General features: G+C 34.4%; 1 protein-coding gene across 1 annotated transcript; it reads right to left on the bottom strand.

Moving 5' to 3' along the window:
- KLRK1 (killer cell lectin like receptor K1) lies at nucleotides 1-16,875 on the bottom strand. The gene is made up of 8 exons (XM_032159609.2): nucleotides 16,829-16,875; nucleotides 15,665-15,818; nucleotides 13,793-13,900; nucleotides 6,956-7,048; nucleotides 6,704-6,739; nucleotides 5,815-5,966; nucleotides 5,393-5,496; nucleotides 1-490 (listed from the first exon to the last, which is right to left on the bottom strand). The coding sequence occupies exons 2-8, from the start codon at nucleotides 15,702-15,704 to the stop codon at nucleotides 373-375; spliced, it is 651 nt and encodes a 216-aa protein (XP_032015500.1). The 5' UTR covers nucleotides 15,705-15,818; nucleotides 16,829-16,875; the 3' UTR covers nucleotides 1-372.
- Nucleotides 16,876-17,445: the final 570 nt, after the last annotated feature.

Raw genomic sequence — 17,445 nt, forward strand, 5'->3', positions numbered from 1 at the left:
TGTGGAGGTGGGGGTTGCATTCCCAGGGAGCTGCTGGCTTTCTCTTCCTTCACTGATCCCCTGGGTGTTGTCCTACCTTTAGAAATTAAAACAGCACCCCTCCCCCAGCCCATCCACTCTGGGCTTATGGTGGGAGAGGCAGCCTTGGGGATATCTGAATTGCCTTCAGGATCTCTCTTCCTTTGTCTTGGAGAATCATGCATGTTTGCAGTGAAATTGTTCTGTGGTTTGGTCCTGTGGAGTCTAAGAAAGCTGACAGTCTTTGGTCACTTTGTCCTGTTTTTGTTTGTTTCCTCTAGTCTCAGTCGGCAGCGTTACCGCTGGTGTAATCTCTTCTCTGTTTCTGGCTTTTATTGAGATGGTTGATCATCTTTACACAGTCCTTTGCATGCAGATGTATGTATTTGGAGTTGAACAGTTTTCTATATAGCCTTTAAAGCTCGAGGCATAGAGTGCACAGTCTCCCTTCTGCATTTCAATTATTGTTAGTCTAGAGGAGAGGCAATTACAAATTACATACATGATTTTATTAATGCAGGAAAATAAAAATAAATCATACCTATTGAACTTCAAATATAGGAACTTAATACCATTTTAGGAGACTTTAGGACCATTCCTGGTCCTAATTCATAAACAAAATACAGCCAACTCAGATAATAAAAGTAAAAATTATAAATAATGTGCCACTCTTTTTATCATACATTAGAAACTAGTCAATTCTGAAGTCTAAAATCTCTTCGTATGTATACCCAAGTTAAATGAAAACTTTTAAATGTTTATTTTAAAACAAATATTTAAGTGAGAAATAAATTCAGAATTCAATTTAGCATTTGATACTGTGTTTTGTGGAAAAATAAAACATTTTCTTCAGATATATGCAATTTTACTCGGTAAGGACATGAAAATAAAATTTCAAATCTTCTAATACATATATACACACATTCACAAGTGTGTATAAGTGTGTGTGTGTGTGTGCATGTGTTTAGGCATTCCATGTAGAGATTTCTATATCTGTATGTGTTTTACTCTGTCATCTTTAATCTTTTGGAGTTATACGATTAATAATAATACTTTGTTTTCTTTCATAAGAGATGGGAAATAGCTCAAGAAAGAGTGAGGATGTCACTTCAATGTAAAATTGACAAAAAAAAAAGATTATGGTCTGATGCTATCCCTATTTAAAAAGACAATGTAATGACCTCTGTTCTGTAATTGAACAATTGGCCACCGTAGGGAGAAAACTATTCTTAAAGAGTTTTTGTTTTGGTGTTTGTTTGTTTGTTTTTAGACAGAGTCTTGCTCTGTTGCCGAGGCTGGAGTGCACTGGTTCAATCTCGGCCCACTGCAAACTCTGTCTCCCAAGTTCAAGTGATTCTCCTGTGTCAGTTTCCTGAGTAGCTGGGATTACAGGCATGTGCCACCACATCCGGCTAATTTTTGTATTTTTAGTGCAGATGGTGTTTCACTATGTTGCCAGGCTGGTTACGAACTCCTGACCTAAAGCAATACACCCACCTTGGCCTCCTAAAGTGCTGGGATTACAGGTGTGAGCCACTACACCTGGCCCCAGCCTAGATTTTTTAATAACTGCTCTTACTAGGTTCAGTCTGCATTAGAGTCTCATTCTTTTTTTCTTTCTTTCTTCTCTCTTTTTTTTTTTTTGACGGTGTTTTGCTCTTGTCGCCCAGGCTGGAGTGCAGTGGCGCAATCTCAGCTCACTGCAACCTCCACCTCCTGGGTTCAAGCAATTCTCCTGCCCCTCAGCCTCGTGAGTAGCTGGGGTTACAGGCACTTGCCACCACATCTGGCTAATTTTTGTATTTTTAGTAAAGATGAGGTTTCACCATGTTGGTCAAGCTGGACTTGAACTCCTGACCTCAGGTCCTCCCAAAGTGCTGGGATCACAGGCGTGAGCCACTGCATCCGGCCTTATTCTTTTTGATATCACTTTGTCCATGTGTTCCTTCGATTTCTTTCTCTGTTTTTTCATACTACGTTCATTACACTTCTGCCAGAGTACCTAACCACACTGGATTATTTGTTTGTAACTACATCTCTGACTAGAGTTTGAAGCTCTTAAATGAGTTTTATTCTACTCATCTCTGTAGTTATCTCTGCATAATTCCTGGAAATTGTGCAGTAGTCAACCAATATTTACTACATGCATAAACAGAAAGTTAGTATGCCAGCTGTTTTGCTTCTGAAAGAAAATTTTGTCCTTGTAGATAGGAAAATACTGAGAAACTATGATATAAACTCTTATTTATTTTTTAGAGAATCAATGTTTTTTCTGTTAAAAATAAACTCTCAAGCCATACGTAAATGAGGCCATCCTGGATCAATTCTTAGGTATACTGGGGCTTCCAAATTACAAATAGATAATAAGGAAGGAAGGTAGGGAGTTCTTGCTACAATAAACACAAGGGGAAAATTGAAAATAACACATGAGAGTAAAAGGTTGTGCATTGATCATTGCCAATTAATCATTAAAGTAGCAAAGTAAATTTAAAAAGCAGCGAAAAGAGCACTTTTTTAGTCATTTAATAGTAAGTCTGGCTCCAGAGCCAGAAATATATATATTTAAGTCCTCATTGCAACAATTATTCATTTTGTAACTTAAGTGAGTTATTTAACATGCTAAGATTCTGTTCTATACCATTATAATTAGGTTAAAATAACACCTGTATACAGGATTGTTAAGTATATTTAATGAAAGGATACATTTAAGTGCTTAAATCTGTGTCTGACAGACAGGAAGCAACTAATTAACTTAATTTTAACATTGATATTGTTGTGACTTTTTATTACATTGAAGAATTGGAGATTCAAATATCTAAAGTCCCCTTGAAATAAAGAATTATCATATTTACAATCTAGAGGACTTCTGCAATATTTGTGATATTATGAGACTGAAAAAAGGAAAAGCAGTAGTGACAAAATGCTTAGGTTTCATTCCTGATCGTTGTAGCTGAATGAAGAAATTACTGAACAGTGTAGTGACAGGTCAGATCTTTCAAATGGTAGAAATGACCTTTCTTGAATACTCTAGCATTAATCTGGAGAATTACAACCATATTCATAAGATCAGTGTGAACATTAAGATGTTGTCACTTAGTCTGGGTGTGCTGAGTTGTTCTGTGCAATCAAGTGGGTAAAAGAGCAGGCTATAAAAACTGCCTACATGGGACACTTGAGAATCCAGAAAGACCAAGCTGTAGTTCACAGGACACAGAAATTGAGATAAGAGATTTCAACAAATAAAGAAATGTAAAGATATGCAGAAGGTCATCTTTGAATATTCAGCAGAGTACTTACTAATGCTTGTGTGTAAAAAACTACTCCAGGATGGAGAAAGAACTGTCTAAAAAGATTTAGAGTAAACAATACTTAGTGCTAACACAGGGTCTAGTATCTTGCCTGTTTCTACCAGCCATATTACAAAACTTTGTATTTCAAAAGTTATCACATAGAACACATAGAAAACAGCAGAATAAACATTTCTGATCAAATACACCTAAAACATTTAAAAAAATACACTATAGTCTAGTCCATAAAACTAATGTCAATAAATTTAAGTTTTAAATTATACAAAATAATTCTCGAATGAGAATGAAATTAAATTAGAAATCAATAATAAAAATATGTCAGAAAAATTCACAAATGTTGAAAACTAAATGACACATGTAAATAATCAATGAATCAAAGAATGCAAAAGACAATTTAGAAACAATTTTTAACTGAATGGAAACAAAAAATAGTATCTCAAAATATGTGGGGATGTTGCCAAATCATCTCACATATTAATAGTATAACTTTTATTAGAAAAAAAGGTTTCAAATCAACATATCAGCTTTCAATATAAGAAACTAAAAAAGCAAATTTAACCTACTGTAAGAAGACAGTAAATAATAAAGATCAAAGCAGAAATCAGTGAGAAGAAAATTTTTACCTAAATGGCAAATAAGCACACAAAAAAATGCTACTTAACATCATTGCATTAGTAAAATGCAAGTTAAAACTACATTCATATACCAAAACACATCATTTAGTGTGTCTGAAATTTACTTTATTTATTTATTTATTTATTTATTTGTTTGTTTATGAGACAGGGTCTTGCTCTGTCAGTCAGGCTGGAGTGCAATGGTGCAATCCCAGCTCACTGCAACCTCCGCCTCCTGGGTTCAAGCGATTCCCCTGCCTCAGCCTCCTGAGTAGCTGAGATTTCAGGTGCCTGCCATCCCATCCAGCTAATTTTTGTATTTTTAGTAGAGACAGGATTTCATTACATTGGCCAGGTTGGTCTTGAACTCATGACCTCAGGTGATCTGCCCACCTCGGCCTCCCAAAGTGCTGGGATTATAGGCATAAGCCACTGCGCCCAGCCAGTATAAAATTTAAGAGGCTGATCAAAACAAGTGTTGACTAGGATGTGAAGCAACTTCTCTGTCAGATTTTCTCTTACATACTGCTAGGTAGAAAGTAAAATTTGTAAAATATCACCACCACTTTGGATAACTGTGGCACTTTTAAAAAAGTTAAGTATATACTTGTATGATTCAGCCATTTTGTTTCTAGGTGTTTATATTAAGGAAAAGAAAGACTTTGTTAATACGATGCAAATACTTGTACACAAATATTATTAGCAAGTAGCATTATTTGTAATGATCAATAACTGGGAATTACCTAAATATACATCAATAAATGAAGAGATAAAAGGAAATTAACTCTTTACTCATGCAATGAGATGGCTGAATCTCAAGATAACTTTTCTAAGTGAAAATAAGACATTGCAAATGATATATATTGTAGGACTTCATTTATATTAAATTCTATGAATTGCAAACTAATCTAAAGTGACAGAAAACTGATTGGAAAGAGAAAGAGGTAAGTATGTAGGGACACAGAGGAGAAATCACAAATGTGCATGCTTAGAGAAGGTTTTCCAGGTAATTTCTATGTTAGTTATCTTGATGTTCATAATGGTTTCATGGGTTTATATATTTCTCGAGACTTATCAAACTGTATAATTTATATATGTGCAATTTATTATATGTTAATTATATTTCAACATGTCTGGTAATAAATTCAGAAATAAATGTCTGTGATACTTAACCTCTCTGCTTCAGTCTTTTTATCTGTAAAATGAACATAATATTAGACCTGCCTTCCATAGTACTTACCGTATAGTAAACAATTTATATTACTAGTATTTGTGTTGGCTGCTCTACAACTAATACAACTTTCTCCCAAATTTAGGGCCTAAGCACTTTTTACTAAATCTATTAGAATGTGCAAATGTCCTGGGATTATGTGAGATGAGTGATTAGAATTATTACAGGGAAAGCTTAGGAAAAAAATTAAAAACAAGAGACCCATTGGGTCAGAGACTTACAGGTTGGGTGAGAGAATGGAGCCATCTTCCCACTGCCAAGATCCATTTGTTGGAATGTGTACTAGTCCCATCCAGTGATATGACTTCACCAGTTTAAGTAAATCCTGTTTGAAACCACGAATAAACTATAAGTAAAATCAGTGTTCATAATTTTAATAAATGCAAGACCATAACCATTTCATCTGTTCTCACACTTGTAAAAAAATGCATTCTGTCCCCTAACTGGCATAATTCCCATCTGAGCACACATACATGATGCCTACAATTTCTGTGCTTTGTCATTTTCACTGAAGAAAGATTTAGGGTTGGTATTAGAATAACCAAGTCATAGTGTCCCTTATATGTTCTAGGTTCATATTCCAGTGAGTTGTCTCAGATGTTAGGATTAAATATAGGATGGGAAATTAAAATAAATACTCAACCTGGTCCTCTTTGCTGTATACTTTCAGAAGGCTGGCATTTTGAGACATACAAGAAGCCTGGCTCTCATACCAGTTTTTACTTTCATCAAAAAATTGGTAGCAGTTATTTTTATAACATATCCAGTTTTTAGGACATGGGCCACAGTAACTTCCTAGAAAAGAAGAATATATTGTTAATTCTACACATCTGAACCATTATAGCAGATTTTGTCTAGACAAATTAAATGCCTTTTTCACTCTAACTCTAAAATTTCAGATTATTAAACTATTACAGTCATAACCAAAGGCATATCTCTACATATTCATAGACAGATGCCAGGCTAGGCCTGGTGTCTCATGCCTGTAATCCTAGCACTTTGAGAGGCCAAGGCAGGTGACTCACTTGAGGTTAGAAGTTTGATACCAGCCTGGCCAACATGGTGAAACCCTGCCTCTACTAAAAATACAAAAATTAGCTGGGTGTGGTGGCTCACACCTGTAGTCCCAGCTACTTGGGAAGCTGAGGCACAAGAATTGCTTGAACCCAGGAGGTAGAGGTTGCAGTCCCAGGTACTTGGGAGGCTGAGGCATGAGAATCGCTTGAAACTGGGAGGTGAAGGTTGCACTGTGCTGAGATCACCCCACTGCACTCCAGCCTGGGTGACAGAGTGAGACTCCATCTCAAAAAAAAAAAAAAAAAAAGAGAGAGAGAAAGATGATGTCAAACCTAAGTAGCCTCTACTTTTTACAAGTATTCCCTCATTGTTAAAAGGAAAACAGAAGCCATAGTGTATTACAGACTGGAATTAATTACTTTTTCCTTTTTTTACATCATTGAATACATGCCTACACAATAATGTAGGTAGATACATATAATATATGCTCTAAAATGTTTAAAAAATTCACTTACCGGTCAAGGGAATTTGAACTTCTTGGTTGAATAACGCTATTAAAATAACCATAAGTATTAAAAAGTTTGTATTGTTAGTAACTTATAGTATAAGAAAATATAGTTTACAAATTTCTGGACTAATAGCAAAAATGTGACAGATACATTTAATATTTCTAGTTTATGTTTTTGTGTTTCTGAATACTAACAAAAGTAATACATTATAATTGTTAAATTGACCATGTTGCAATCTACTTCTCTGTTATCACTTACAATTTAGGAATACAGCACTCCATATTGTTACCATAATAATGAAACGGATTCCCATAGCTACAGCAATGAAGTAGCAGAAAAAAAATGGAGATGCTGTTAAAGAAAAAAGAGACAGATCAGAAAAAGAAACATAAAGGGTTTGGGTATCTTTGTATTTAATATAAATATTAGAGTTTTTTTAATGAGAAGGTAGTATTGATCCTTTTTCTGCCTTATTTTTCCCAGAACATAAATACTTCGCAAATGATCAAAAACTGGAGTACAACAATGTATTATTTCCTTCTATACTTCTCTACAAGTTCCCCAGTCATCCCAAGAGTAAATTATGCTTATGATTTATTATTTTTATGCAGATACAATAATAAACATAAAGAAGGAGGAAGTATCATCAAGATGGCTAACTACAGGCACCCAGCACTCACTTCCACAAAGGACCAAAACAACAAGTAGACAACCACACATTGAATAGAGTGTTGAAGGGAGAAGGCTGGAATTCAGCAAGAAAGTGACCAAGTCTCTCTGAGGCACAGATGCTCAGGGCGATAGCACAGAAAGGGAAGAGAAGCAGGTGACACGGATCAGCTTGGAGCCAAGAGGGACCCTCCATTGAGGACAAAAGGTAAACAGGAGCTCCCCAGCAGTCCACATTCCCATTATAAATACCTGCTATCCTAGGTATAGGAGAGCTCCACGTTCCTCACAATCCCTGAGTCCAGTATAGGGAATTGACTGACATCCACATAACTGCATTATTCCAGAGTGGGAATTCACACCAGGGTCCCTCCTCTTCCCTGGAACACAGGCTGCAGCAGCACTGCACCATTTTGAGAGTGTAGCAACCACCAAAGTACACTCTGCCCTGGGGCCTAATAGTTCCTTTATCTTCGCATGTTTGTGGCCCAATAGCTTATGCATCTTCACATCCCTGGGGCCCTGCTGACATTCCACCAAATCCACCTAGAGGACTGCAGCATAGCAACACCAGGTGATCCCAACCAATGGTGTAGTCGTGACCCTTGCATCAAGCCCATACAGAGCCCTATGCCCAGGGAACATGTGATGCAGCCAAGTAGAGAGTCTGTCCTCAGCATAGAGAGAGTCAAGCATGTGCCCCCCAGATTCCCAGAGCCACTCGCTTGGGGCCCAGTGCCACCACTCCCAGCAATCCCACTTTCTCCAGCAGCAGGCCAGAAGAGCATGGGATGATATATTCAAAATGCCAAAAAAAAAAAAAAACCTTCTCCCAAACAAGAATACTGTATTATGCAAAACTATCCTTTAGAAATAAAGGAGAAATACTCTTCCAGACAAGCAAAAACTGAGGGAATTCATCACCACTAGACTAGCCCCACAAGAGATGCTTAAGGGAGTCCTATACCTGGAAGCAAAAGGACAATATCTATCATCATAAAAATACACAAAAGTATAAAACTGGTAGAGCAGATACACAAATAAGAAAGAGAAAGGAATCAAACATTATTACTACAGAGAACCAGCAAACCACAAAGATAAATAATGATGGAGGGGAAAAAAGTCAATGGGTAGGCAAAACAACAGGTGTACCGGAAAACAATTAAGAAAATGACCGAAGAGCAAGCTGGCTGTGAAGAACCCTTTAATGATCATCTTCTCACAGAAACATCAAATTAAATAACTATCCATGCAAGAAAGTACCTTTAAAAGAATTCAAGAAATTAGGTGAGCTATCACAGTACCCTGATTTTAGCATGATAACAAGAAAAAACACATTAAAGAGGTAAGAAAAGATGGTCTTGCCTTGCCTCAACACCTCTCTTCCAAACCCAGACAGTGCAGTGCTTAGAGAGAAACTGCCTGCTTGGGAAATGGAAATAAGAGTGTGGGACTTTGTGTTGGAACTTAGACCTGGCCTCACCACATTGGAACACAGCAAAAGACAGAGACCCTATGGCCATTGATTCCAAACCAGTGCTCATACGGGGAGCATTTTGACCCACCGTGGGCCAGAGGTGAATCCACTGCTTAGGCAGGAGGAACCTTAGTCTCGGCCCACTTTATCACCAGCTGACTAAAGTGGCCTTGGTCCCAGGAAAATTTCAGTGGTTGCAGGCCATAGCAACCATGGCCCTTGGGCAAGCCCTGGCACAGCACTGGTCTGGGAGGCTGTGGACAAACAGAAAACTTTCCAAACCCAGAGAAAGATATGAATAATCAAATACAGGAAGGTCAAAGATTAGCAAGCAGATTCAACCCAAATAAGATTACCACAAGACATATAAAATTTAAATGTTCAAAGCTTGAGACAAAGTGAGAATTTTAAAGGAAGCAAAATTTAAAAAGCAAAATAAATATAAAGAAGCTTCAACACATCTGTTAGCAGACTTCTTAGCAGAAACTTTATGGGCCAAGAGGAAGTGGGGTGACATATTCAAAGACCGAGGAAAACAAAATGCCAACTGAGATACTGTACCCAGCAAAACTATCAACATGATGGAGAGAAAAAGTATTTCTCAGGCAAACAGAAGTTGAGTGAATTTATTACCACCAGACCTGTCTTACATGATATGCTAAAGAGAATTTTTTCAGTCAGAAGAAAAAGAACACAAATGTGCAATAAGAAAACATTTGAATGTATAAAATTCACTGATAAAAGTAAGTACACAGACAAATTCAGAATATTCTAATACTGTAATTGTGGTGCCTCAACCACTCAGATCTTATAAGACCAAAAGACAACTCCATCAAAATAATAATAATTACAATTTGTTAAGAGATAGTCAATATAAAATGAGGTAAATCCATACAAACAAGTCAACATGTGAGAGGAGGTGGAGTTAAAGTGTAGAGTTCTTTAGTTTTTTCTTTTTTGTTTTGTTTTTCTTTGCTTTGTGATCAAAGTTAAGTTGTCATCAGTATAAAATAATTGCTATAGCTATAAGATGTCCTTGTAAGTCTCATGGTAACCACAAAACAAAAACCTATAATAGATACACTAAAATGAAAATCAAGGAATTAAAATACACTGCCAGAGAAAGCAACTTGATCACAAAGGAAGACAGGAAGAAAGGAAGACTTACAAAACCACCAGAAAACAAGGAACAAAATGGCAATAGTAAGTCCTTACCTACCAATAATAACGTTAAATGCAAGAGGGCTAAATTCTCCAAGTAAAAGACATAGAGTGACTGAATGGATTAAAAACAACAAAACCAAACAATATATTGCCTACAAGAAACTCACTTTGCTTGTAAAAACACACATAGACTGACAGTATAGGGATGAAAACAGATATTCCATGAAAATGAAAACAAGTAAAGAGCAGGCATAGCTATACTTAGATAAAATAGACTTCAAGTCAAAAAAAGTAAAAAAGAGTCAAAGAAGACCATTATATAATGATAAATGGGTCACTTCAGCAATATAATATAGTATTTATAAGTATACATATGCACCCAATACTACAGCACTCAGATATATTAAGTAAATATTGATAGATTTGGAGGGAGAAATAGACAAATACAATAAGGGTAGGGGAGTTCAACAACACATTTTATGCAATGGACAGATTGTTCAGGGAGAAAATCAGAAAAGAAACATCAGAGTAAAACTATAATATAGACCTAATGAAACTAACTAAATGTACAGAACATTTCACCCAACTGCTGCAAAATACACCTTCTTCTTATCAGCACATGGAACATTCATCAGGATAGACCATATGCTAGGTGACAAGTCTCAACACATTTTCAAAATTCAATATTATATCATGTAAATTTTCTGACAACAGTGGAATAAAACTAGAAATTGATAACAAGAGGAACTTTGGAAACTGCACAGATACATGAAAACTAAACAACATGCCTTTGAACAAATAAATTCAGTAAAGTTTCAGGATACAAAAATCTACATACAAAAATCAGTAGTGTTTCTATACACCAATAACAAACTGGATGAAAAAGAAATCAAGAAGTCAATTCCATTTATAATACCTACAAATAATAAAATACCCTGGAATAAATTTAATCACACAAGTGAAAGACTGCTACAATGAAAACTATAAAATACCGATGAATGAAACCAGAGGATGCAAAAAAATGGAAAGACATCTCATGTTCGTAGACTGAAAGAATATTGTTAAATTAATCATATGACTCAAAGCAATCTGCAGATTCAATGCAATTCCTATCACGATACCAGTAACATTCTCTACAGAAATAGAAAAATATCCTAAAATTTGTATGGTACCACAAAAGACTGAATAGCCAAAACAGTCTTGAACAAAAGTGAAGAAAACTGGTGGCATCACATTACCTGACTTCAATATATACTACAAAACTATAATAACCAAAACAGTATGGCATTGGTATAAAAATAGACACTTAGACCAATAAAACAGAATAGACAACCTAGGAATAAATCCATTTATTTACAGCCAACTGATTTTTCCAGAAAGGCACCAATAACATACACTGGGAAAGGACAGCCTCTTCAATCAATGGAGCTGAAAAAACCGGATATCCACATAGAGGAATGAAATTAGACCTTCATCTCACACCATATACAAAAATCAACTCAAAATGGATTAATGACTTAAATATAAGAACTGAATCTATAACACTACTAGAAGAGATAAGAGAAACACCACAGGACATTAGGCAAAGATTTTATGGGTAAGACTTCAAAAATACAAGCAACAAAAGCAAAAAGAAACAAATGAGACTGTATCAAACTAAAACACTTCTCTACTGCATAGGAAACAATTGACAGAGTGAAGAGACAACTTGTAGAATGAGAGAAAATACTCGCAAACTATTCCTCTGACAAGAGATCAATATCCAGAATATACAAGGAATTCACACAACTCAACAGCAACAACAACAACAAAAGCTGATTTGAAAATGAGCAAAGGATCTGAATAGATATTTCTGAGAAGATATACAAATAGCCACGGATATATTTTTTGAAATTTCAACATCATTCATCATCAGGAAGATGAAAATCAAAACCACAATGAATATCATCTCACCCTAGTTAGAATAGCTATTATTTAAAAAGACAAAAAATAACAAATGACAGTGAGGATGCAGGGAAAGGCTAATGTTTATATAATTTTGGTGGGAATGTAAATTAGTATAGCCATTATGGAAACAGTATGGAGGTCCCTTAAAAAACTAAAAATATAACTACTATATGATTCAGCAATCTCAGTCTTTCTCCAATGGAAAGGAAATCAGAATATTGAAGTAATGTCTGCACCCCCATGTTTATTGCAGCATTATTCACAATAGCCAAGATATGGAATTAACCTGTGTCCATTAACAGATGAATGGCTAAGCACACACACACACACACACACACATACACAGAGACACAGTCATAAAAAAAGAATGAAAAGAATGAAATCCTATTATTTGCACCAACATGGATGAGTCAGAAGTACATAATGTTAAGTAGAGTAAATCAGGCATGGAAAGATAAATACCACATGTTCTCACTCATTTGTAGGAGATACAAACTTTTAGCTCATAGAAGTAGAGAGTAGAATTGTGGTTATTTAAGGCTAGAAAGAATAGGGGGGAGAAGATTGGGAGAGGTTGATTAATGGATACAAAATTACAGCTACATGTGGGATTTTTCTAGTGTTCTATAGCACTGTAGGGAGAGTACAGTTAAATTTATTGGATATTTTTAGATAGCTAGAAGAGAAGGTTTTGAATGTTCCCAACACAAAGAAGTGATAAATGTTTGAGGTGATGGATGTGCTAACTACCTTGATTTGGTCATTAGACATTGTATAGTTGAATGGAAATATCACTGTATCCCATAAGTATGTATAATTATTACATGCCAACTAAAAAATAAACAAAAATTACCGTTCCCCTTAACTACATATTAAAAATACATTTTAAAGAAACTATAATACACAAAATATCCTATGAATTTTTTTTTTTTTTTTACCTAAGACAATATCCTGGTGATTGGTCCTCATGGCATATAAGGATATCAAATTTATAAATATCTGCATTGTATTTCACTAACAACTCTGGACAGAATCTAATTTTCGATGGACTTTCAATTTTTTTTTCCAGTGGATATTTAAATTGTTTCTTAGGTCTTGCTATTAGAAATAATGACACATTTCATACCCATCTGTGCATATTTTTGAGTCCCTCTCTGGATAAATTCCCACAATGATAATTGCTGAGTGAAGGGACATGTGTATTTTAAATTTTGGTAACAATTGAATATTTTAGTCCAAAAAGGGATTTTTACATATAGCACTTTGCTTTCCTTAAATTAATTCTTGTAAAGTGATGCTATTTGTTAATAATTTATTTCTTAGTTTTTAATCAAAATTGATAGGTGAGGGTCATCTGTTGTTTTCCTTTTCATACAAACTATATAAAGGTCTATTATCAATAATATTCTGCTTTGAAAAAAGACATCGGAGACTATATCTTCTTCACTGAACTCAGAAACAATTCTATAAATAATAATCAAGCTATCACTTCTACAATATTTAGGAACATATCTCTGGAGGGTTTTTAAAATATCTTTTCTCTTCTCTTTTTCATTTCTATTTAGTTTTCTTTTCAGTGATCTCTTAGAAACTCCTGCCTCGATTATATTATCATGATAATAAACTCATCATTTTATTAGGGCATGACAATATTCTAAACTCAATAGCTTTCAATACCATAATTTTATTACATATTTTAATATTATATTAGAGTTCATGTTATTCCTGCTTTCCTCATGAAGATAAAGTAAACTGAATGATTGCCATTGATTTAATCACATAGTTTCCAAGATTCCTTTCAATATACTGAGAGTAGACAAATGGAACATAGGACTTACCATTTCCTCTACATTTGCTTTTGATTACTGGACAACTTTGCTTTTGCCATCGTGTTGAAAAATCACTCTTTGCTAGATCCAAGTTATAATTATGAAATTCACTCATCTCTAGAGAAAAAGAATTCAGGCTTATATGAGTCATGGCCTTTCTGCCATTTGGGGCATAAATTTTAAAAATTCAACTTGCCATTTCCATCTAGGTACTTCCCCTGACTATCCTTTTTAAAGTACAACATGAACTTACTTTTGTTTTATATTACTACATTATTATGTCTACACTTTACTATATAAATAAAATTATATTTATGCCATGCACAGTACCCTTAGCAAGATCCTATATACTATTAAAATTAGTTAACTTGTAATGTATAATGAAACCTAACTATAGCAAGTCCCCAGAAAGGGACTTGCTATAGTGAAAAGACAGATGTAGGGAGAAAGACATGTATTTAAATCACAGATCCACATATACAAACTTGATAACTTCACAAACAACCTAGCTTTTGTATCCTAGTTTCCTAACTTGCAAAAGAAGAAAGAAATAAAAAAGAAAAGGATATTATCACAACTCAGTATGGGTATTTTAAAAATGAAATAGAAGTACAATGAACTTAGCATCAATAACTTCAATCATTTAGCAAGCTTTTAGTAAATACTAGTGTCTCTAATTTTCTTTTTTCTTTTTTTTTTTTTGAGATGGAGTGCAATGGCGTGATCTTGGCTCACTGCAACCGCTGCCTCCTGGGTTCAAGCGATTCTCCTGCCTCAGCCTCCTGAGTAGCTGGGATTACAGGCTTGTGACACCATACCTGGATAATTTTTGTATTTTTAGTACAGACGGGGTTTCACCATGTTGGCCAGGCTGGTCTCGAACTCCTGACCTCAGGTTATTCACCCACCTCGGCCTCCCAAATTTCTCGGATTATAGGCATGAGCCACTGTGCCCAGCCGTCTAATTTTCTTTATAATAAAGGACATACATAGGCTAAAATAGTGGGCTCTAACACTTTAGAACAAAGACAGATTATCTTGCCTCTGAACAAAATACCTAAAGAATCATTTTGCTCTCTTGAAATATTAATTATTTACTGATGATTAATATTAAAAGCCATTTTTTAAACTTTTATTTTTGGCTCAGGGGTGCATGCGAAGGTTTGTTACATATGTAAATTCATGTCACGGGGGTTTGTTGTACAAAAGCCTTTTATAAATTAAATGTGAATTATCTTTTATAGGTAAAATTAAACATTGTTTGCACATGTAATATCTAACTCAGTTATTTTACATATGGAGTAAAGAGAGTAGGTATCACTTTATGGATGAAGAAATTGAATGCTAGAGATGGCCACAATCATAAAGCTTATTTAATATAATGTTACCAACTGTGAATAAGTTATACATTTATAAACACCTTTAGGATAAAAAGCGCTTTAAAATACATGTCACTTGATTTGAATATTACACAAATCTACTAAGATAAATATAGAATGTTTCATGCCTGTATTTGATAGAAAAAGAAACTAAACTAAACTACACAGAGGTTGCAGATTGACCCCACTTCAAATCTAGAGAGCGGTAAAAGTTTGAGTAAAATTCAAGTCTAACTCCACATCTATTTGGTTATTTCAAGCTGTCCCAAGTTGTGAGTGACTTTACCATAATATAGTTAATAAAATAAAGGGAAAAAAAGTTTTTAAATTTTGGAAGACTTGATTTAAAATACAATATGAACATAACATGAAATCAACATAAATAGAACATGAAAAGAATCAGACTAAATTGCTTGCCTATGCCTTATACGCTTGTATGAAATTCTTGGTATCTTAAAATTGTATAAAAACAAAACTACACACTTATGTGGTAAAAACATACCCCAGCTGTGTCGAGACCTCCGACCACGAATCCACCCCATCAAATAATTGTAAGTGCACGTCTGCTGCAGAGAGGAATCTAAAGTCTTCAATGCACAAAGGATTGAACAATCCTGAATAAAATAAAACTGGGCATTTGTTTTTTGTTCTCTTTCCTGTGATGAGATAAAATATTTTGAATAGAAAAGTAAAATGCAGAAACTTTTCCCCTGTGCATGCCTTTAAGAAAAGAATAGAAATGACAATTCACAGAAAGCCAGGCAAAATTAATTTTATACATTTCTCTTGGTTGTAAAATAATCACCAATTACTTTAAAATGTCATAACAATATAATGAATATATTAATTCACCTACATTGAGATATTTAATACAAATGTTTTACATTATTGATATTAGATAACAACACACATAGTTTTCTGTTTATAGTCGTTTATTGCTTCTTGGTCTTTTAGCTAAGATCAAGTGTTTCTAGTTGTTTATTTTATCTGGCAATAATTTAGTTTTCTTTCTGCAAGCTAAACTCAGGTAAGTTATATGCACTTTTGTTGAATGTTCTTTTCTAGTGCATTTTAATCCAACGTGCCCATATCATCATCATCAACAAATTACCATCACCATCATCATTAACAAAACTAATCTCACATGTTTATATAGTAACATCTTAGCAATGCATAGCAGAGCTTCCAGAAAAACTATTTAATAAATATGCATAGTGCTTAGATTTTAAAAATAAAAGCTATTTCATATTTTGATAGTTGGAAAGCACAGCTATAACTTGTTTCACCTTGCATGTAAAGATGTGTATCAAAGGTAAGTAAGTGCCCCCTACAACGTCAGAAAACTCAAAAATTTGAGAATTCAAATTGAAGCTCAATTCTTCTCATCCTGAAAGATTCATTTTTCCAGTTTTGCTTAGAGACAAAGCTTCTTCTTACAGTAATATTACAACTTCTGATTCTTCAGTAAGTATATCCTAATTACCTATTATCAGATACAGTGATAGAATATACATCAGAAATGATAAGCATTCTGTATCCTCAGGAGTTCTATTCAAGCATCTAAGAAACAATTAGAATTACATTATAGTGTAAATATTTTTATTTTTTTGAGGTTGAAATATAGTTTCTCATATCTTGAATAATAAACACACACACATACACACACCTGCTCAGAGAGGGAAGATCTTGATTCTTGTGGATAAAAGCCTTCTATAAAACTAGAAAATTTAGATATGTCCTCAGTTCCTGATCTAGAATTGAAAGTGGAGATACTCAGTGAATTTCTGTCTTTGAGAAAGATGTGACAAATATTATATCTCATCTTCCTGTGGAAAAACATAAACCACAGTACTTCCGCCTTATCACTACAAAAATATTGTTAATTTGGTAAAAGAGTTAAGACTGCCCATTGTTGGATAAATGTTAGGTTGGTGCAAAAGTAATTGTAGTTTTGCCATTATTTTTAATAACATTTTAGGATTTGAAAATGATGAATTTAAATGATGCCATTTAATCCTAAATATTTTAGAGATTCAATTCAATTCCAGTTAATACCTCAGCTTTTGTTGTGAGGCTTACAAAGCAGAATTCTACATTAAATTACAAAAGTCAAGACTGGGTAAATCACTATTGAAGATGAAGAAAATCACTATTGAAGACGAAGAAAAAACTAGATAGTAAGACCTATGTTAAAACCATATTAATAAAGGCAAAGTGGCATGTGGGGCATAGATAGACAAATTGAGAAGGGAAAAAATCCAGACAAGAAAAAGTCATGTGCAT

Source organism: Hylobates moloch, unplaced genomic scaffold (assembly GCF_009828535.3).
Source record: "Hylobates moloch isolate HMO894 unplaced genomic scaffold, HMol_V3 SCAFFOLD_8, whole genome shotgun sequence".
Classification (NCBI taxonomy): Eukaryota; Metazoa; Chordata; class Mammalia; order Primates; family Hylobatidae; genus Hylobates; species Hylobates moloch.